General features: G+C 35.2%; 1 protein-coding gene across 8 annotated transcripts in view; it reads left to right on the top strand.

Moving 5' to 3' along the window:
- Positions 1-23,146, top strand: part of VPS13B (vacuolar protein sorting 13 homolog B) — a 1,080,499-nt gene that overhangs the window by 302,718 nt on the left and 754,635 nt on the right. For 5 of the 8 annotated variants that reach the window (XM_069081095.1, XM_069081089.1, XM_069081088.1 and 2 more), the window contains exon 20: positions 17,360-17,449. The exons of the other annotated variants lie outside the window; for them this stretch is intronic. In XM_069081095.1, coding sequence (XP_068937196.1) covers positions 17,360-17,449 — 90 coding nt within the window. The remainder of the gene's footprint in view (positions 1-17,359; positions 17,450-23,146) is intronic. 8 annotated transcript variants of the gene reach the window in all.

Here is a 23,146-nt window from a genome sequence, read left to right as displayed (position 1 = left end):
TCCATGGATAAAGTGCTCATACATATTAATATTAATTAAACCAGCTCTAAAGTAATTAATTTTCATCTTATATTTGTATAAAAAGATTTAAATAGGTATATGTAGGCCAGGTGTTCAGCATAGGATGAGCAAGAACACTTGGACTTTGGAACTTAAAAAATATACAGAGATGTCTCAATTAACCTAAAAACCCCAATGTAATCAGAGTAGACTTAGTGTTGTTTTTTTTTTTTTAAGCAAGCAGTAAAATTATGCATCAGGTGAGGTACTCTGAATTTCCCCCAGGGCTTCTGGAATTTGTAGGATTGGTAGTGGAATGCACAATACTGTATGAATTGAGTAGCTTAAGAGCTAAAGTTGAGTGTTTTTTAGCCCAGTTTGGTAAAAGGCTTAACAGACTTCCTTTAAGAATCATGGCAGGGGGTAAGGGATGCGAAAACACCTGGCATTTTGTATAAATGCTTCCACAAAAGAAAAAAATTAATTTATTAAAAGCACTGAACAGCAAATTATGTGGCTGTTAAACAGAAGAAAACCAAAAAGTAAGTTCTGAAGGAAAGGCCTTAATGAAGAAGGAGCAGAATATTTACCACATGAATGTAAAAAGAAAGTAGGGCACCATAACTAAGAGTCAGATGACTATGAAAAGAAGTAAGACATTTATTTCCCATGTATTGGCAAATATATATAATAGCAAAACATGTATGTACAAATATTAACTATTATGTCATAATACATTTTACATCTCATTCTTTCCTATGATTAGCATAGTATCTGCTTGAAATCAAAACATCTCTTAAGCTCCCTTTTTAAAAATTTGAACAGTTATTATTTGAAATTATTTATTGAATCATTAAGCACTTAATAAGCACTTATTGTGTGCAGATTTAGACACAACTACCTTTAGGGAAGTTTGGGGAAAAAAAAGAGAAATGATAGCTTTGCTTAGTTTCTTTTTTTTGTCAATATGAAATCTGAATGAAAAAATTGTAGGCTTTACATTTTAAAGGAATCTGAAGACATTTTCTGGTCTGTTTTATTTATAATAGTCATTAAGAGCAATCTTGGACTGCCTACCTAACAAGTGGGATAAGTCCATAAAAACCCTTTGATTTGTAGTCTTTTCCCTGCCTGGGAAGAGATGAAGCTATCTTGTGCTTGGAACCAGAGTGAGTTTTCCACATTTTGGAATCACTGTAAAAAAAATACCCTCTTCCTTAATTTATTGTCCTGTTGATTAATCGATTGATTAATTGCTTTGTGATCTAGGGGAGAGCTCTGGGCTTTTGAGACAGGAGAACTAGTATCTGGCCTATAGTTTTTAACTACCTGTCACTGAGACTTAAGCAAGACACTCAGGGACTTCTGTTTGGTGTTTAAAGCTCTTCATTACCTGATTTGTTCCTACCTTTCTTGCCTTAACACTTTATTCCCATCCGTTCACTCCAGCTATAATGGTCTATTTGCTGTTCTTCACACAAGAAACTTCATCTTCATTCTCTGTGTCTTTTAACTGGTAATTTCCATATCTAGAATTTTCTGACTCCTCACATCTACCACGATTTCTCTAGCTTCTTTCTGACTCAGTTAAAATACCATTTATTTATACTTATTCCACTTATTTCTGCTTCTATATCGTGTATGTACATAGTTATTTACTCCCCCATTAGAAGGTCCACTCCTAGGGCGGCTAGATGGCGCAGTGAGTAAAGCGCCGGCCCCGGAGTCAGGAGGACCCGAGTTTGGTTCTGGCCGCAGACACTTAACACCCCCAGGAAAAAACTAGCCGTGTGACCTTGGGCAAGTTACTTAGCCCCAACTGCCCCCAAAAAAGGCAAAAAAAGGTCAATTCCTTGAGACCAGGACTATTTTTGCCTTTCTTTCTATCCTTAGCACTTAGTACAGTTCTGGGCCCATAGTAAGCACTTAATAAATGCTCATTCACTTGGCTTGACCAGACCTTCTGAAGGTGACTTTCTCTGTTCCCTGCTATTTCTCTGAGATTATCTTCTATCATTGATGCTGTATATAGATTTTGTATACTTAATTTTTTACATACTATTGCCATCATTAACATGTGCCCTTCTTGGTGTCAGGAAGATTGGTTTTAGCCTTTCTTTGCATCCTTAGCGCTTAGCAAAATGTTTGGCACTTAATTTAATAAAAGCTTGTTAATTTAATGAGCATTTAATAAATGCTTTTTGTAATTTAGTAAGCATTTAGTAAATGCTTATTGATTACCTGTCTGGTTGATTAGATATTAAGGTATTAAGGTGAAAATTCTATTCCAACACATCCCCTGTCTGGTCTTCACAAAATATTTTTGTGCCTATACTCAGATATACTGCAAAAATTTTCTCTCAGATCCTGGACTTGACACTTAGAAATAAATGTCAGTGATTTACAAAACCTCTTTGAAAGAGTCAGTTTGGTTATTTATAAAATGGGGATAATACTACTTATATACTATATATCTCATAGGGCTATTACTAGAATTAGTAAAAAGAAATGTGTGTAAGGGTTTTTTTAAGTCTCAAAAGTTTGTATATCTATAAGCAGTTATCATTATGGAAGTATTTTACATTTCCTTATATTAATATTTAAATACAAAAACATTTCACAGCACAAGGTATTAAATATCATAACTGATGTTGGAAAAGTGATATTCTAGTTAAAGAAAAAATGTCTATTGTATATTATTTGTTCTGTGAAAGTCAGGGGCTTCTACATAGATATGATAGCAATAATATCCTGAACCTTGTTTCCTTCCAAGTTAGGCTACTTTTTCCTTTAAAAAGTATTGAGAACTATTGATTTTTTATTTTTTCTTTGAAAGCTTTATTTGTTATGTGGATGGCTTTCTGGAAGGGAGAGGGATAATGGGAAAATACTTGATGCTGTGAGAAAGTAAAAGATGTATAATAATGTATGTTTCTTTAAAAGTATTGAGCCTATGGGGCGGCCAGGTAGCACAGCGAGTAAGAGCACCGGCTCCAGTGTCGGGATGACCTGGATATCGAATCCTGGGCTCAGATACTCAGCACCACACCCAGAAATAAAGTGTAACCTTGAGCAAGTTACTTAACCCCAATTGCTTAAAAAAAAAAAGTATTGAGCCTAAAGTTGGGACTTGATTGGCCTAAGGGACTAAAGGTTTAGGTTGTTAACTTTACTTCCTGGTTGCATGAGTACAAAACAGCTGAATCAAGCCCCAGGAGCTCTCTCATCTTAAATAGTGGAAAAGAATGGGTAACTCATGAGGGAGCTTCTCTCAGCTGGATCAAAGCTAGCTGTCTTCAATGTATATCCACATAGTCAGTCAGTGTTGATTAAGTGCCTACTATGTGTCAGACACTTTGCTAAGTGCTGGGGATACAAAAAGAGGAAAATAACAGTCCCTGACCATGAGGAACTCATAATCTCATAATAAACAAATAAAAATGTACAAGCAATCTATGTATAGGATAATTAAGAAATGATTAATATTTCTTCTTGTGATTTCTCCCATTGGTTCTAATTCTGCTTTTAATATGAATATGTATGTAGAGCCTGTACCAAATTGCATGCTGTCTTGGGGTTGGGAAAGGCGATAGATTGGGGAGAAAATTTGGAACTCAAAATCTTATGGGAGTGAATGGTGAAAATCAAAAATAAATAAAATTTTTAAAAAAGAGATGATTAACAGAAGGAAGACATTAGAATTAAGAGAGATCAGGGAAGGCTTTCTATAGAAGATAGAAGTTTAGTTGGAACTAAAAGGAAACTAGAACATTTAAGGGATAAGGGACAGCCAGAAATTAGTTGTTATTGACTATTCTTCCTCTGTTTTTAGGAAGCAGATCGCTCTTTTTAAAAAACTGTTACTTGACCTGTAAATATTTTGTTTTATTCTTATATCCCTCAAACCCCAGGGGACATGCCTGAGTCTGGTTTAGCTCAGAAAAATAGATATAAAGACTTGCATAACTAAATTGTTTTTTTTTTTTTACTCATGACATCCTTTCACTCAAGTAATCAAGCTATCAGCCTATTTTGAAAGAACCCTAACAAAAACACAAAGTTAAAATTTCCTTTTGTACTTTTAACTCAGTAGAATTAACCTTTTCCAAAACCAGATACAGTTAGAAAGAAAAAAAAAATGCATCATATATCATTGAAACAATGGTGGTGGTTGTGATTGTTGTAAGGTTAATTAGATATTCCCTCCAGTAATGTAATGAATGTATAATAATGTAGGTTTGGGTATTACCTCCTCATGATGTAGATCTTACCCTTACCTGTTTATCTAATGTAATGCTGATTCCTGTCTTCCTATAAATTTTATACAAGGACTGTATTCAACACGTCCATATATCCAAATTTCCTTTAATTTGCTTGAGTCAAACAATAAATATTAACCACTTGCTATTTGATAGGCTCAGTATTGGGGAGCAAGTTTAAGAATGAAATAATCCCGTCTAATAAGGGGGACTAGAGGAATGAGAACATATAACAAATATAAAAAACAAATGCAAATTGAATAAATTTAAATTTATATATAAAGTGGTTAAAAACTAGGTTTTTTGATAAGGAGAGCATTGGCAGAGGAATTAAGAAAAGCTTCCTATAGAAGATGGTGCTTGAGCTATATATTAAAGTACAAGTGTTAAACAGTGAAATAGAAGAGAGGAGAGTGAATTCACGAACGTGAGACAACCAATCATAGGGAGAAGAAAGATGGAGCATCAAATTTGAATAGTATAAAGAAGGTCAGTCTGGCTAGATTACAGAATTCCAATGAAACTGGAAGGATAGGTTGGAGCTAGATTGTGAACTTATTTTAAAATGTAACAGTAGTTTATGTTTTACTGTACAGATAATGGAAAGCCACTGGAGATGAGAGAGAGAAAGAGAGACAGAGACAGAGGCAGAGAGAGAGAGAGACAGAGAGAGAGACACAGACAGAGAGAGAGAGAGACGGAGACGGAGCATGGTGGTAGTGTTAGTTAATCTGGATAATCTGAAAATAATCTCAGAGGAAAGAAGTTGACAGTGTATGGGATGAAGGTGGAAAAGTGTTTTGTTTTGTTTTTTTCTTTTTTCTGTAGGTGGGATTTGAGATGATTCTTGAAGGAAGTCAGGGAAGCCAGGAGGTGGAAAACAGGAGGGAGATCATTTCAGGGATGGGGAGATCACTAGTGGAAAGGATCAGAATCAGGTGATGGAGTGTTGTGAGTAAGAAGCAGCAAGAAGACTAGTGTTGCTAAGTCAAAAAGTACATGGAGGAGAATAAAATGTAAGAAGACTCTAAAGGTAGCTAGGAAGGAACCAGGTTGCAAAGAGACCTGGAAGTAATAGAAGCAACTATAATATATTGAGTAAAGGAAAGACTGTTGTTTTAAGATTACTTTCGCAACTGAAAGAAAGTTGGACTGGAGTGGAGCAAGACTTGAGGCAGGGAGACCAACCAGAAGGATACTATACTAAATGAGGTGTGAGGTGATAAGGACCTGTACTTGGGTGGCAACTGTCAAAGGAGAGGAGGGGATGTATATGAGAAATATTGTGAAAGTAGAAACAGCATAAATTTGGCAACTGATTGGCTAATGGAGGTAAATTACTAAGAGTGAGGAATCAGATATGACACTTAAGTTTGGGCGGTTAGTAAAATATTGACACCCTTGACAGTAATAGGGAAGTTAGGGAGAAAGGAGGGCTGCAAAGGAAAGATGAGTTAAATTTCAGATGTGTTTAATTTAAGGTGTCTATGGGTCATCCAGTTCATGTGTCCAATAGACATTTGGAGATTCAGGACTAGAGGTTAGAAGAGTGTTTTGCCCTCCCCCCAGTTCCCCATCTGTTACTGATCTGCATAGGGATGAAATTGAATCTGTGGATGCTAATGAGATCACCAAATGAGAGAGTGTAGAGGGAGAAAAGAGAGCCAAGGACAGAACCTCAGAAGACATCCATGTTTAGCAGTCCTGACCAATATGAAGATCCCAGAAAGAGACTGAGAGGAAGTGGTCACACAAAAAGGAAGGAAACCAGGTCAAAGTGGTGTCACAAAAACCTACACAGGAGAGAAATGTTGAGAAGGTAAAAATGGACTAGAGTATATAGGCTGTCTGTTATTAGATTGCTACCATTTTACCACTACATCTATGTTTTGTTACTTTATACCACTTTAATCAGTTAACAAGCATTTATGAAGTGTTTAATATGTATCAGGCACTATACTGAGCCCTTAAAGGGCTTAAATTCCATTTGAAGGGACAACATGAAAATATGTGAGTATGCATCCATATAAATGTAAAATGCATACAGAGTAATTAAAAAGGTAATTTGGGGAGGAATCATTAAACTATTTCCTGTTTATCCTTTATCTGGCTTGTTCGTACATAATTTTTTGTATTTTGTCTTTCCTGTTAGATTGTGTGCACCTGGGGGGCAGGGATTATCTTTAGTCTTTCTTTTTATCCCCAGTGCTTATTGAACAATATTTGGCATGTAGTAGACATTTAATAAATGCTTATTGACTGACTGCATTAGAAACTCTGATGATTAGCAAAATTTTCATGTAGAAGGTAGTGCTTGAACTGAGTCTTGAAAGTAATTATAAGGGGCAGCTAGGTAGCACAGTGAATAGAGCACCAGGAGGACTTGAGTTCAAATTTGGCCTGAGACACTTAACACAAAAACTAGCCATGCGGCCTTGGGCAAGTCACTTAACCCCAATTGCTCTACTTTTCCTCTTCCAAAAAGCAAAAAACAAAAACAAAAAACCAAAAAGTAATTGTAGATACCAAGAGGTAGAGGGGAGGAGGGAATACATTCTAGTAATGGGGAATAGCTTAGTACAAATGAATGGAGAACAGAAGATAAAATATCTTGTGTATGGAACAGAGAATAGAACAATATGACAGGATTACAGATTGTGAATCAGGAAGTAATGTATAAAAAGACTATCAAGGACAAAGGGGTTGTGGAGATAAATGTCATATTTGTGTGTGTGTATGCATGTGTGTATATATATATAATACATACATACAATATACTTATATTCAATATCTATTATAGATAGATATTATATAATGTTTAATGTCAAATAAATAAATTAAAAAGTGTGTGTGTGTGTGTGTGTGTGTGTGTGTGTGTGTGTGTGTGTTTTCTTTGGACAGTAGGGAGCCACTGGAGCAGGGTGATGATACAGTTAGACTTAAGCTTCAGGAAAATCACTTTGCTATCTTTGTGAAAGATGGTCTGAACTAGGAGGGAGTTTGAGAAAGAGAAACTCAGTAGATGGCTAACCAAAATTTTAATACATCATTGATATATTTTTTTAGTTACTTGTAATCTTGGAGTATTATAAATTCTTGGAATTTAAAGAAACCCTAAAAATAAATCGTCTAGTTCAAACTCCCATCTAGGCCAAAACTACAGTGCCATTGTGGAACAGCTGCACCCAAAAGGATCTGTGATTGAATTAATTTGGTGTTCATTTCAGTGATTCATAGGCTTGCCAATCTATATCTTCCCGTAAGTTTGCCAAATGAGGTCTTCATAGTGTGCTGGAGGCTTTCCTCACTTTTTCTTTTTTTTTTTTTTTTGCAAGGATACCAGTTAAGCTTTTAGATTGTTCGATTTGTCATCCCTGAAGCTCACTACATGGCCTCCCCATCATCTCCTACAGACATACATTTTCTTTTTGACATTTTTATTTCGTTTTTGATATTCTTCATTGGTAACGTATTACTGCCTACTCACACCCATCATACAACTCTTTTTGTCCTCTGTGCGATATTCATTTGACATTCTTTTGTGACTGTTAGGTTCCATGTTCCCCAGTGATATAACATGTGTGGAAGGCTGTTATTAAAATAATGGGGCTTTGTTTCTGGGAGAAACTTATCATTAAAGATGTTTCGTGATTTCCTAAAAGTAATCAGTCTGTTCTTCTGGGCTTAATTCACCTATTTGATCTGTTTCTCCCAGATAAGGATTTTGATGGACAGACTACAGGTTTCTGTAGAAAGTAAGCAATAGATATTTATCCACTTTGTCGTTGCTGTGTGCATGATCAAACCAATTTCTTTGGTTACGGATGTTACAAGTAGGTACAGACACCTTCTGCAGACTCTGCAATGTTCCAGGTCTTGATAAAACCAGCAATCCTGTAAATACCAACAGGTGCATCTGGAGGACCTCACTATACACAGGAAATCCCTCTTTAATTTGAATTCTTTGCTTGCTTTGATGTTCTTTGCTGAGCATTTTTTGTTATTTAACCTGATATTAAAAAAGAGTCATTTAAAAAGTTATTCCATTATATGATTGGAGGTTTCTTGAATGATTTAGATGTGTGTGTGTGTGTGTGTGTGTGTGTGTGTACACACACACACACGTATACACACACACATGCCTTTACTGGAAGATATCTTTGTGGTTGCATTGTGCTTTTTATATTATATATATACTATATTTTCAAGAGCAAGGATACAAAATACAGCTAAATTAAAACTACTGTATATAGAGGAGATCCATGCTGGAGGCAGCAGAATTAGAATTGTATGGCTGTTGAGGGTTTGGTATCTGAAAGATGGAAAGATAGCAAAGGGATGGATGAAATCTTGGAATCTATTAAAGACCTTGGAAAAAGTCTTATGCCTTATGTATATAGATATATCTGCCTGAACAAGCCTCGTCTGACCTGGTCTTGGAAATTGTGCAGGGCTGTGTCTGCTTATTATTTGGAATGGAAACCTCCAGAATTCCAGTTGCAGTTTGAGGTAGCAGTGGGGCAAGGTGGGGTAGGTACTGGCCTTAGAGCTGCAGAGACTGGAGTTTAAATGCTTTAGACACTTAGCTTGGCCTGCAAGGTTCAAGTCTGTGATCCTATATTTTAAAAAGGTGACTGGGGGAACAGCTATTGACTTTTTTTGCTTTCCTTTCTATACAAAATATTTATAGGACATGCATAGCTATTAAAATTTCCCTTCTTATGTTGGACTGATACCTGCCTTTCTGAAGTTTCTTTTTCAGTTCAGTAAAATACTTATTAAGCATCTACTATATGCACAGCACTATTCTAAGCTATAGGATATAAAGATTTAATCTGAACCATCCATTTCTTCGAGGACCTTAAATTCTTTTTAGAAAAGTAATTACATCTTTATAACAAGGAATAAGGAAAGAAGGGAAAAAAAAACCAGTCTATCAAAACTATGATATATCTGCTGAGTCTGTCTGGCTTAACACCAGCAATCTGCTCAGGTTCTCTGGTGGGAAGAAATGACCCACTCTCATATCATTGAGTGCTTAAAAGAAGGAAGTTAACTTTTCTCTAATGCATAAAGAATATGTAACAAGGATACTGTGACACTTAACTTTTCTGGATGCAGCTCTGCCTCATCTCCTTATGGAAATGTGTCAGATCAGCAGGGCAGATTCTGGGGATTTACATGGTCTTCAGAAATCTACCATGAAATCCATGATTCCACACAGTTGGGTAGAACTTTTCATGACCTTTGGTGACTATGAAACTGTCAAGGGAGACAGGGGCCAATCAAATCTCAGCGACAGCTTCATTGCCTTTTAAGGAAATTAACCCCTGTTGTGGGAAGCAAGGGATCCCTGGTCCAACAGAACCATAAAGGCCGCACCTGATCATTACACTGAAATGTTTTGTTTCTTTTTATGTATTTGTTTTTTGCTGAGGAACTTAAATTCTACTATTTCTACCCATTTGTTTTAGTTTTCTCTTAAAAAGCACCACAGAACAATTCTATTTCTACCTTTTATATTATAGCATTTAGACAATAATTATCATATCTTCCTTCTATCTTCTAGCACTTCTCATTACTCAACCAGTCTTTGAACTGCTTTATATTATCTGGTTTTCTTCTCCCATTCTCTGTCTCTGTCTGTCTGTCCCTGTCTTGGTAAATGCCTGCCTTAGAGTGTTCAATATTGAATATTGTACTCCTCATGTGGTGTAATTAGTGCCAAGTACAGTGGGGCTATTGCTTCTTATGATTTACTCTATAAATTTGTACCCATTCAGCTCTCAGTTGAGTTGAATATTGTGATCTGGACAGGATTAAAGTAAATCAGATAGCACTGGAAAGGAACATAGTGAGTCTCAGTAGGTTCTCACTTCTTACAGGTGACGACTTGATCTTGAGCAGTGGCATAAAAGAGGTCATATATGTCATGTGTTGCTGGTATAGGAGATGAATCAGTCATATTGCAAGAATAAGATTACCCACTAGATATAAGAGGAGGTCTCTGCTCTGTTATTCTGACACTCCCCATTTCTGTCAGGGGTATTGCTATTTTTTCGGTCACACGGATTTACAATCTCAGTGCCATTCCATCCCCATGCCGGGAATACTCTTCCTCCTTACCTTCATTCCTTAGACTCTCTGGCTTCCTTTAAGGTCCATCTAGCATATTTTTCAGGACAGTTGTTAGTTCCTTCCCCTCTAAGTTTTTTTTTAAATGTATCTTGTCTGTACCTATGTGTGTACGTAATATCCATAAAATATAAGGAAGCTCCTATGGAGCAGGAACTGTTTTAACTTTTTCTTTGTATCTCCAGTGCATAGTACATAGTAAATGATTAAATTTGTTGATTTTCATTGAATGAATGGCTTAAAACTGATGAAAACCTCTCATTTAATCCACATTCCTCATTTTACAGGTGAGGAAACATGAAGAAATATAGAAAGGTTTAAGTGACTTTGCTTACATGTGACAGTCAATAAATATTTATTAATAATCTATCTGCCAGGTTCTGTGCCAAGAACTGGGGATGCAAAAAGAGGCAAAAGACAGCTCTCACTCTCAAAGTGCTTATAATCTAATGGGGGGGAGGGGGACGCTGGTGGAGAAGAAGACAATGCACAGACAGGCTATAGACAAGATAAATAAGAAATATTCGATAGAGGGAAGGCACTAGAATTTAAGAGGATCTTCCTGTATGAGATTTTAGTTGGGACTTAAAAGGAAGACAGTAAAGCCAGTAGGTGAAGATGAGGTATGGAGGACAATTAGAGAATGCCTAGACCTGAGAGATGGAGTGTCTTGTTCACGGAACATGTTGGAGGACAGGGTGTCAGGACTGAAGAGAACATTTTGGGGAGTAAGGTATAAGGACACTAGAAGAGGAGGTAACTAGGTAACGATGGGCTGTTAAAGTGAAAATTAGGGTTTTGTATTTGATTCTGGAGGAAATACGGAACCATTACGAAGTGGATATGATAGGCCTTGCATTTTAGGAAAATCACTCTGGTGGCTTAATGGAAAATAATTGGAGTAGGGGGAGACATGTATCTGTGTGCCTGTTGTTTCCCAGATTTTTAATGTGTATTGTTGGATCATATTCATATCCACAGAACCTAGCATAGTATTGAATATAGTAGTTGCTTAATATAGCAGGTACTTGTTTCTTGATATAAACATCTGGAGTTGGATAGAATTTCCCTGCACTTTTTCAGAAGAGACTTTGTGGAGTTAGGCAAAACTGAGTCATTGGGTTCATGTATGCCTGAGAAAGGTATCAGTGATTCTCTGCACGTAAGATAAGCCACATGCAATAGCAACAGGCCAGCCATGCTGATTTTCATCCATTATTTTATTTTTCAACAAATATAACAGACAGTGAGCAAGTAGCTAAGCTGAGAATTGAACCTGGATACTCTGTATACTCTGATACCAGTATGTATTACAATGCAGGCATAAAAGGTTAATATATCTATTTATTTATTTTTGACTGGGAAGGAGAGGATGGGATGGTTGGGAGACTTGACTAAGACTCAGAGTGCAAAGATGATGATCTGTATCACCATGATCCACCAAAAACAAGATCAATTTTTTTTTTTTAAATAGTCAAGTCCTGTTTTGGGTAAATATTTGACTTTTATTCAGTTGTTAAGCCCTAGTTATTTTTCATACACACAGCTGTCAAATCATGTGGCCTGCATACTCTACTTGCATAATTGATTTTTTGAGCCTAAATGCTGGACTTTTCATTTATACCCCCAACTAAATGTTAACTTGTTGGTTTTGGCTTAGCTTTTTGATGTGATTTTGAATCTTCTTTCTGTTATCTATCATTTTAGAAATAAAAGCTTCATGCCATTTGTAGATTTAATAAACCTACCTTTTATATCTTCACAGAATTCATTGTCCCTATCATAAGACAGGGTTGCCTTCCTATACATTTAAAAATGACATCTTTCTTGAAAAAACAAAACATTTTTTTCTTCAGAGTTGGACCAAGTTGATTGAGAAATGTTAATGCCAAATTTTGTAGGAGTTGATGATTATCTAAGATTTTTTTTAAAAGCATTTGCTCAAGAATTTTGATAGTTTCAGCATGATAAATTTATTCTATGGTAAATTCCTAAGAAAAGATCGACAGGTGGGAAAATTGCTAGAATTTAAGTAAAATCTATGTATGTAAAGTTTTTTTTCTTAATTTTTTGGTTATTATTAGCTATAAAACTGCAGAGGTGTTGATACTCACTTAAATGGTCTTTAAATTACTGATGAAAATGGAATGCTTTCTTTTCCCATTTAAATTGTAAAGCTAGATAAAATGACATTTCCTAAATATTTTTTAGCAATGCCCAGTGGTCATCTTGGATTAGAAAATAGACTGTAATCCTTTTATTTAATTTTAATACTTTACAAATTGTATTTCTCTTAAAATAGTGTGATAATGAAAATTAATAGTTTTTAGAAGTTTCAGTTTAAATATAGCAATACTTTAGGACATTTCTCTTTGGAAAAAAGACCAGGTTTTACATGCACACACACACTCTCTGCGTAAAATTTCATTGCAAGTCCAATATATTATGAGCCTAACAGTGGCATGAAATGTTCATCATCAAATAAATGTAATTTTGTTAATTAAGTGCTATTGAAAAAGAAAGTCTAAGTTTATAGATTTCAGTCTTCTAAAATTAAAAACCGTTTTTAGGATTTTTCCCCCCTTTTCTTTGATAACATTTATTTCACTCCTCTGCTTTGTTTGGATTATAATGAAGTATTGAACTAGTTTAAAGGTGGAAACAGAATTTTATGTTCTACATTTTAATTTACTTGGAATGTCCTTTATGTTCTGAAGAAATTGGCTTCTCAATGGAGAATTAAGTGAATTGCCTTGAAGTATGTTTTTAGTATTTTGGACAGGATATATGAGCAAGAATGCTTATATATTGTAGCAATTAAAGACAATTCACATTTGTGGCTTGGGCATAAATGTGTAAAAATTATACCCATCTATCTTATTACATTTCCTCTCTCCTCCCTGAGGACTTCACTATGTACTTTATCTATAATTGTTGCCAGTTTTCTATCATGTTCCCACTGGGCTTCTGGTGCAAAAAATCTTATCCTCTCGATGACAGAGCTTGCCTGAATGATTTCATGCTCCTAGCATTTTTGTTCACGGGAATTAGGGGCAAAATGTAACTACAGCTGAACAGAGCGTCTATTTTTGTAATTTGGGAGTTTAGGCTCTGTTATTGGAACTAAATGAAGAGATGCAGGTGTTCTCCAGTGCAAGTCCTTTGGGAGTTTTGATGGTAGATGCTTGAAAAGAAAATGCATGTGTTCCAGAGTCAAACAGCAGCTGTGAGACAAGAATTTATGTTTTTCTCAGAACTTTGGGATTTCAAAATGTTACATTTAATCACATGCACAGAAAGGAGAGCAAATGTTAAAGATGTTACATATAAAAGTAGAGTACTGATCTCTTTAACATACCAACTAGTTGTGGGAATATAGGAACAAAGTGATCTTTAATCTTAATATGAACAATTTCAAAAGGATTATGATAGTTGCCAGGACATGGTCTTTTGAAAACTGCATTCGAGCAGAGAATGTTGTTAGGTTACTAATTACTTTTAAAATCTACTTTATTCTTTGTCTCTCTGAGAAAGAATAGATACAAAGTAAACACACAAAAAAATACAGAAATACAGACAATTTACTAGTAAATTTACTATGAGTAAAAAGAAGTAAATCTAAAATATTTTAAGATTGTGCATTTTTGTGTGGATAGAATGCAGATACAGGTTTTTGTTTAATAAGTAGAACAAAATATTTCTAGTTTACAGAGAGTGTCATGAAAACTTGTTTTTCCCTATTCTATAAATGCTTGGGAAAAAGAATTATTTGTAGGATCTTTTTCTGTATTTTAGCACTTTGTAAAGAATATTTGAAATAAAATCAAAATTACTTTTATATTTATTTGAATCTCTTTGAATTCTTTAAGTATTTTATTTCTTTTTGGGCCATTGCTAGAATTTCTTTTATTTTAACTTTTTAAAGATAGTATCTTTAAACTGTTTACTCTCTCAAATATGCTTATATTTTTAAAATTTTCATTTGTATTGAAAAGTCAAGATTTTATGTTTGTTTAAAAAAATCTATTACTGTTGAAAGTTAAAATGGATCTTAAATGTTACTTGATGTAATAGAAGCATTTGACCTGTACTGTATTTTTGCCTTTGCTATATTTTTGTTAATTAAAATAGTGGCTTGAAAAAACCTAAATCTCAGTAGAATTCATAGAATATCTTTAAAAAAAAACCTCCTAACAAATAGTATCTCCTAACAATATTAACAATAAAAGCTTCAAACAATGTTAACAGCTTAATGACATTTGTTTTGAATATTTAATAGAACAAAATTTTGCTAGTATAAAATATTTTTAGAGTCTCCCAAATTGTTTACTTTTCTGCAATTTTGAAATGTAATGATCAAAACCACATATTTTTAAAGGAATATAATTTTAAGTTTCCATTTAGATGTATAATTATCATATTGCTTGCCTTCTCACTGGGTAAAGGGAGGGATGGGAGAGAGGGAGAGAATTTGAAACTCAAAATTAAAAAAAAAAGAATGTTCAAAAGAAATAAATATATGCATAATTTAAAAAAAAACCCATGTAGAGGCAGTTAGCTGAAGCAGTGGCTAGAGCACTGGGCCTGTGTCAGGAAGATCTGAGTTCAAATGCAGACTTAGATATGTACTAGCAGTATGACCTGGTCAACTCATTTAACTTGCTTTCATTTCCTTATTTGTAATATGAGAATAATAACACCAACAACAACTCAGGGTTGTCATGAGGATAAAATGAGACAATGCTTATAAAGTGCTTTGCAAATTTTAAAGCACTACATGAATGCTAGCTATTATCATCACCATCACCATCATTCTAAGAATAAACAGTTATTACTGACATTCTGTCGATCTGCCTATTGTCATTTATATTTGTAATTAATATATGTTAGTATTTCACAGCTAAACATGACTTTGGTGAAGCAGCTTAATTTCTTTGTCTGAACAGGAAATGATCTCTTTTTGCTGATGGAGCTTAGCTCCATAGTTCCCTTCCATGTTGTACCTCGATTACTTCGTTAACTACAAGTTCTACTTACTGTTTTCTTGCTGTAGAACTTCCATTAACTTAATTACTTGCTTGCATAGACCCTTCTACTTACATATCTTTTAGGGTGTTTCCTGAACCTTTCAGCTGACTTTCTAGCAATACTCTAATCTGGTGCATGACAGAAAACACTGTGGGTGGGCAGCTAGGAACATAGGGGTATATGCTGGGCTGCAGCTCCAGGGTCAAGCTCACCTTTTAAAGGTTAATCCTTCTCTGGTAAGTAGCAAAGGAAGGAACTAAGAATCAGGACTAGGCAGGCAAGAGGAAGTGACTTCATTGTCTCTCTGGAAAGTATCCCAGACCTGAAGAACTTTGGCAGTGAACTAAAAGCAGAGTCCCAACCTTTTAATTGACATGACCTGCCTTTATGACATATATGGTAGGGCCCCTGTGCATGGCACAGTGTCAGGGTTTTTGAAGCACTTTTTGAGGATTCGGTAATATAGTACAATTAAAGACACCTTTGAGATTCTGATACAGAACAAGAACCCAAAACAAAATTTTAAAAAGGCCTATACAACAAAGTGTAGCAAAAACAAAGTGTAAAAAAGATTTTCTTATTCTTCAAGTAGGTTATTACATTTAAGGGCAATTTAATCATTATGATCTCAATTTCTATTACATTTTGGGACAATTAAACGTCTCTAAGTGAGTTATTTTTGCTGTTATTCCCAGCCTCCTTATGAGTTGTTTGTGAGACCAGGTTATCTTAGCATTATAATAGTTTCCAGGTTTTCAACCTATGTAGCTATGATTTTGACCTGGCCCAGGAGAAAGAGAGATTTTTGGCTAGAATGAATTATTAAAAGCAGTTTGAATTTATAGAGGACAGTCTTTGGTTGCAGTTTAATCTTAATCCCTCCCCTTTTTTTCCCCTCTCCTCCACTCTCCAGCTATATCTACTGGCATCATGCTGTCAAGTTTGAAGGACGAGTCCATTTAATAAACTTTTAATCTCTAATTGAGCTTATTAAAAAAGATACTGGGGGGAAAGGAGAGCGAGGGGGAGAAAATTTGAAACTCAGGGGATTGTGGAACTGAATGTTGTAAACTAAAAGTAAATAAATTAATTAAAAAAAACTTTTTAAAAGACACTAGAAGATTTTAAGTGAAGGAGCAAAAGTTGAAGGAATTTTCTAGGTAGAGACTGATTTATTTAGAAGGTACTTTCATTAAAAGCCAAGTGCCCACATTTAAATATTGAAAAAAACTAATTTTGTAGTTTTGTTACATTTCTCAGAAGAAGTACTGTAGCATAGGGGATAGCCTGCCTAGGAGTCAGACATGTCTGGATTCAGGTTTGACCTCTGACACATACTGCCTGTGTAATGAGGAAAGTTACTTTACCCTCAGTGCCTCAAGCAACTATTGGAAGATTACATTGTGGAATGGGCACTGATCTACCTTGGTACAGCAACTTTCTCTACCATTAATCATAGGTCTTGTCCCTAAATGACTGAACAACACCAGCTTGTAAGCCTACCCCAAGTCCTGCCTGTCCTTTCTACTCTCAGTCATCCCTTCCTGTCATTCCTTAAACTCTGTGCTTGAACGTGTGTTTTTTTTTGATGTGCCTTGTCTATATTGTTTGCCCACTAAGTGTTTAATTATTCACTGTGCGTTTAGGATCTTCTAAAGATTTTGAGCCTCAGAATCAGACATAAAACTGTACAGCTAGATGGTATGTTAGAAATCATAGTTAAACCCTTTTATTGTATGTTTGAGGAAAAATTTTCAGAGAAAAATTGTGCTTTGTCTAGTCACAAATAAAACCCTAAAAGTTTAATGGGGTTCCTGATTTCTACTTACTTGCTTTTGCCACTATAAGAAGCTGAATCTGAAGTCAGCCTTGCCATTAATAGTTTTTGTTAAGATTTTCTGGAAAGTTTACAGCATGAAGGTGACCTTTCTTTTTAGGAAATCCGGATGGCAAGATGCAGACCAGTGGGAAAAGGGAAACATGGTCACCAGCAGAGGGCGTATTTGTGGTACCAGTATCCTTAAATGGTCAATACAAAGTTTTTTGGCTTCACTGTTTCTGGCCTAGAATATTGCATTATAGAATTGCTTCAACCCTTCACTTTAATTTGACTTTTTAGTCCATGCCAACCTTTATTTTCTTCAGGATTGATCAGTATGTTGCCCTGCCAATATGTGTAATCTTCCAGATAAATTTTCTTTGTTTTACTCCATAAATAAAAAGCTGAGACTTAGTAATTTGATGAGTTCTCCCCTGCATACTCTCTCATTTCTGAGTTATTTTACTAACCAATGTGTTCAAGTCTCTTTTCTTATCAAACTTTATTGAATTTTTTGGAAAAATGTTCCAGATATCCTGCCTCATCTGTATTCTAAGCAGATTTAACCAATTTTAAAATATCATCTGAAATATTTGATAAGTTGCTTTGAGTCTTGAGAGGGTCTACACTCATTTAATTCATTAAATGTATTGTTAAATATGCCTTTTAAAGTTTTTTTTTTCAGAGAGGCTATATGAAGTTATTATTTTACTTAAAAAAGTAAGAATTGTTATTCTGCTATTTCTGCAATGGCCTTGACCATGCGAACCAAATTGAAATTGGAAGTGCACATGTGGCTCCTGAAGCCAGAGAGTCTACAAGGCCTTTTTAAAAGATGATCTGGGATCTTAGTGTGCATCTGGATAGCATACCAGAGGGTTTTAAGAAGAGGATAATTTGCATTCTTCTTTAAACAGTTTTATTTCCAGTGATGAATTCTACTTGAAACCTTTGATTAAATTCCCTCTACCCCTTTTGTTTTAAACAATTTTAATTCAAATGTTCTTTGGAGAGTGCAGTTAAAGTTCTCTGTTGTTAGTATTCAGCTATCTGGGATGTTAGAAAACTGGCATTCTCTAACTTACAAATAGATTGCATTCCACAAGTTAATTTGTAAATTGGTTGTTTGTTCCTCACTTGTTTTCCTTAGAACTAATTTTAAATGGTGGTTAAAGTCTTTCAACCAGTCTACAAAAATCTTAACTCCAAGTGTAGTTAAAATGCTATAAATTTTCAAGGTAAAATATAAAATAACTTTTGTATCAATACTAGTAGATAGAAGAATAAAATTGAATAGGAAGTTTGTATTCTTGGATGCTATTAGATTAGGATGGAGAAGGTAGTTGGAGGCTTCTCTGGAGAATATGAAGGGAACTGAGAGTTTTATTAGGCTTTTGAGGTTGACTCTATGTCTAATTCATTCAAAATTTATACTTTCATTTTCTCTGATACAAGTATATCACTAGCAATAGTCTTCTTATTTGTTATAATTATGGTCCATTTTATTTTATTTTTTGCTTCCAATCAGAGAGAAACTTAGGGATTTTCCTGAGGGCAAGAGAGGAGTTTGAAAGAAGTAGGGTGTCAAGGAGGATGGATATATATGGCAATGAACTAATTTGAAATTAATCCTTTACCAGAAGTTTGGGTGGCGCATGGTCCCTGAAGATGTGTATAAAGTTGTTGCTTAATTTAATCATGGCGCTATCCATCAGTGAAAGAAATTGGAAAGGAAAAAAGTACAACTAACCACCCTTTCTTAAGTAGGGGATGTCTGTAAGATGACTAGTGTCTGTAATTAGCATTAAATTACATTCAGTTTAAAAAAAGCTGCCATATAATATAATTGGTAATTGTGAAATTGTAGATAATTAGTTGATAATTAGCTTTGAAATAATCTCTTTCAACTGTTGCATTTTATAGTTGAGTAACTTGCCCAAGACTGTCCAACTAGTTAGTGGCAAAATTAAGACTAGAATTCAACTCTCTTTACTCATGCCTCAGTATCAAGTTCTATTCATGTAGTGTTTTTGTTCTTTTTTTGAAATACATTTCTGTGTACCTTTGGGAAATGTACTCACAAATAATGTATAGCCGCAAGCGTCTGAAAAAAATCACATATCTGCTGGTGTTGTGCATATTTGTTCTTAGAGGCAAAAATTCAATGTAAATTAAGAGAAGTTACTGTCTCTCTCTTTCCCTTTACCTTGTTATAGAATGTTTCACTTATGACTGTTCTTCCCTTCTCTATTGCTTTAAAAAATGAGCAGTAATGTCAGAACTGAATTTCAGTTCAGTAGTGTGACAAAAGTATTGTGTGTTGTGTCTTTGAAGTTTAGTTCACTAATATGTTTAATTCAGTATTATGTAGTCATTGGATTAATGCTTCAAAATAGCATTTCTTTCATTGGTGGGAGTATTCTTCTCCACAACATTATCAAAATCACTGCATCCCTACCCCATGCCTTAGTAGGTAGTCTTTATCAGTTGCTATACCTTCTGATTACCTTATACCTCTGGAAATTTATTTCTAGGTGAGTAACTACTCTTCGGTTAATAAGGCTTTACAAAACTGGCTAAGGCCATTTCTTGGGCAATGTATATACAGTTCATAATGAATCCCGTCCAATTTGGCAGACCAGCCTTCAAAGAACTTAAATTCTACTGAGGGTAAACAATATGTATATAAATAAGTACAACATTCTCTGGTGAGGTAGTATTTTAAAAATGGGGAAGTGAAATATGAAATCTGAATTGATTATTGAAGAACGATTCTGAGAAGTGAAAATGAGAAGGGAGTGCATTCCAGTTAGATCAGTCAGAAAGCACTCATCCAATGTCTGTTATCTGCCACTTCAGGCATGGAAGTGTAGGCATGTACAACTTGTACAAATTTGTAGAGATGGGAGATGAAATGTCTAGTACAACAAGCTGGTAGTTTAGTTTAGCTGGAATGTATTTTGTATGAAGAAGAATATTGTGAAATAAAAGTAGAAAGATAGTTTTAAGATAGTGGAGGGCTTTAGTTGCTATGTTAAAAAGTTTGTTTTTTTTTTAATCCTAGAGGCAGTGGGTAGCTATGGAAGGTTTTTAAGCAGGAAAGCAACATGGTTCAGTTTGTGTTTTAGAATGCTTGTTTGGCAACTGTATAGGAATGGATTAGAGAGGTCAGGGACTGGAAGCAATCCTCAAGTAAATTATAAATCAGGTAGTAAAACATAAAAAACTGCCCTTTTTTCTATTTCTTTTGCTTTTTAAAGTTAGAGTATGATAAGCACATTTTTAGAAATACATCATCATTGGTTTAAGCTCTGCCTCTAATACATATTAATTTTGTGACCCCAGACAAATCACTTAATTTCCCAGTACCTCAAACAAAAGTGTGAGAGATTATGGTGCAGTGGAAAGTATTGAAACCATAGTCAAAGGACCTGGGTCCAAACCTGACTTTGCTACTTAATACCTGTGTAACCTTAAGCATTATTACTTTATCCAATCAGTCCATTAGCATTTAGTAAGTGCCTTCTGTATTGTCAGGCACTATGCTAAGTACTTCACTAATTTGGGTCTCAGTTTCCTCAACTATAAAATGATGGGGTTTTATTAAAGAATATGATTTCAAAGGTCCCTTTTCATCTCTAGATCTGTGATACTCTGATCCTGAAGGTTACAGACCCGTTGTTGATCTATATCAGTGGAGTAACCATCTTCACACAGGGAATTTCCTAAACCTATGAAATCCTAGGTCTGGACCAGCCACAACAAATGTCACTGAAGCTGGGACTAGATGAAGGAAGCTTCTATGCAGTTACTGCTATGTTTAGCTTTATTTCCCTCTTCATGGAGGAGAGCCTTTTTAAAATAATCATAATGATTGTATGATTCAGACTTCATATAAAAACCAACAAGTCTTTGTGGAACCTTGAAATTTGATACATGAGCGCTGAGAAATCAACTTTCTACTGGTGAGAAATAGAGAACTTTTAAATTTGATGTCATGAATGAAAACATACTAATCTTTGGTAACAGTGATAACCAGAGTGTTGAAGATGCCCTAGAATCTAGGAGGAAACACCAGACTCTTCTTATTACCTTGGGCCCAACAATTTAGTAATTCTGATGAATTTTTTTCTTGTTTTCTTTATTTGGTATTATAATAAAAATCATACTAAAAATAACCTACTAATAAAAGTGCTGATGGAGCAGCTGGGTGGCCCAGAATTTACAGAACAGTGGGTCTAGAAATAGAAAGATCAGAGTTCAAATTCAACCTCAGATACTTACTAGCTCTGTGACCCTAGACAAGTCACTTAACCCATCCCCAAAACTAAAGAAGAAAATGGCAAACCACTCCAATATCTTTGCCAAGAAAACCCCTTGAACACTTGGTCTATGGAGTCACAGAGTATGACATGACTGCGTGACTGAACTGCAGGAAAAACAACAGAAATGCTGATATATTTTGGTTGTAGGCTGGAATAAAAATAAATATTTGTCAATTACTGATTTTCCATTCTGGGAAGGGCTATTAATGAACTCCATTATGATACAGAATCCTCATTTTGTACTTCTTAGATTTCTAAACTTCTTAGACCACTAAATCTTAGGCAGCTAGTTGGCCTAGTTATTAGAGTGCTGGATCTGGTTTCAGATCCTGCCTCATCCCTAAGTAGAACCATCCATTAACAGCAAATGGGAAATTTTGAATGCTGTGAATAAATTCACTTACCTTGGTAGAATACTTTTAAGTGATGCATACATAGATGATGAAATTGACACATGCATTGCCAGAGCTAGTTCAGTGTTTGGGAGGCTCTGAAGGAAATGCAGGAGGTATTAGGCTACCAGACTGAAGATCTGGAGAGTCATTATGCTGACCTCATTGTTGTATACCAGTGAAATCTGGACAGTCTACCAGTGCCATACCAAGAAACTGAATTACTTTCATTTGAATTGTCTTAGGAAGATTCTGAAGATTACCTGTAAGATAAGGTACCAGACACTGAGGTCCTTTCTCCAACTGAATTACCAGGCATTCAGACTCTACTGACTGTAGAGAGCACAACCCTGGTGGCCTGGCCATGTTGTTCGAATGCCAAATGTACACATTTGCCTACAAGGCTTTTTTACAGAGAACTCCCACAAGGCAAATGCTCACTTAGAGGTCAGACAAAGAGATAACAAGAGTGCTCTCAAGTTCTCTCTGAAGAACTTTGGAATCAGTTGGGGGATGCTGGCACAGGATTGTTGTGAATGGTATGCCCAAATCAAAGAAGGCACTGTTCTTTATGAGCAAAGCAGAATTGCAGTAGCTCAAAAGAAATGCAAGATGCACAAAATGCTGAAATCCTCTCCAAATATTCATGTGGACTATTTCTGCCCAACCTGTGGTTGAATTTTCTGAGCTTGTATTGATAATCATCTGCAATCTGGCATCCTGTACATTGACCCCAACCTAGTAATGTTATTTTGGTTTTCTTAAGCTTGAAGAACAACTGGATGACAGGGGACAAGTCATTTAACCTTTCTCAGTCTCAGTTCATATGTAAAAGAAGGATAATAATAGCATCTACCTCACAAGATTATTGTATGGATCAAGTGAATTAATACTTGTAAAGTTCTTTGCAAAACTCAAAGCTGTCTATATAATTGCTACCTATTATTATTTACAAAAAATCTAGTAAGTAACAATTATTGGGATTTTTCTTCCTTATTGCTGGTAATTAATTTTGCCACTCTTAAGTGGCATTTACTTTCTTATATTGCAATTTAAATATTTCATGTTTGTATATCTGGCACATAGTAGGCACTAATACATGATGATTTCCTTCCTTCCTTCCTTCCTTCCTTCCTTCCTTCCTTCCTTCCTTCCTTCCTTCCTTCCTTCCTTCCTTCCTTCCTTCCT

The sequence above is a fragment of the Petaurus breviceps genome, unplaced genomic scaffold (genome assembly GCF_028583685.1).
Source record: "Petaurus breviceps papuanus isolate PSGF00001 unplaced genomic scaffold, PetGlider_PUasm1.0 98, whole genome shotgun sequence".
NCBI classification, from domain to species: domain Eukaryota; kingdom Metazoa; phylum Chordata; class Mammalia; order Diprotodontia; family Petauridae; genus Petaurus; species Petaurus breviceps.
The sequence above is the reverse complement of the archived record's forward strand: the minus strand, read 5'-3'. Positions and strand labels throughout refer to the sequence as shown.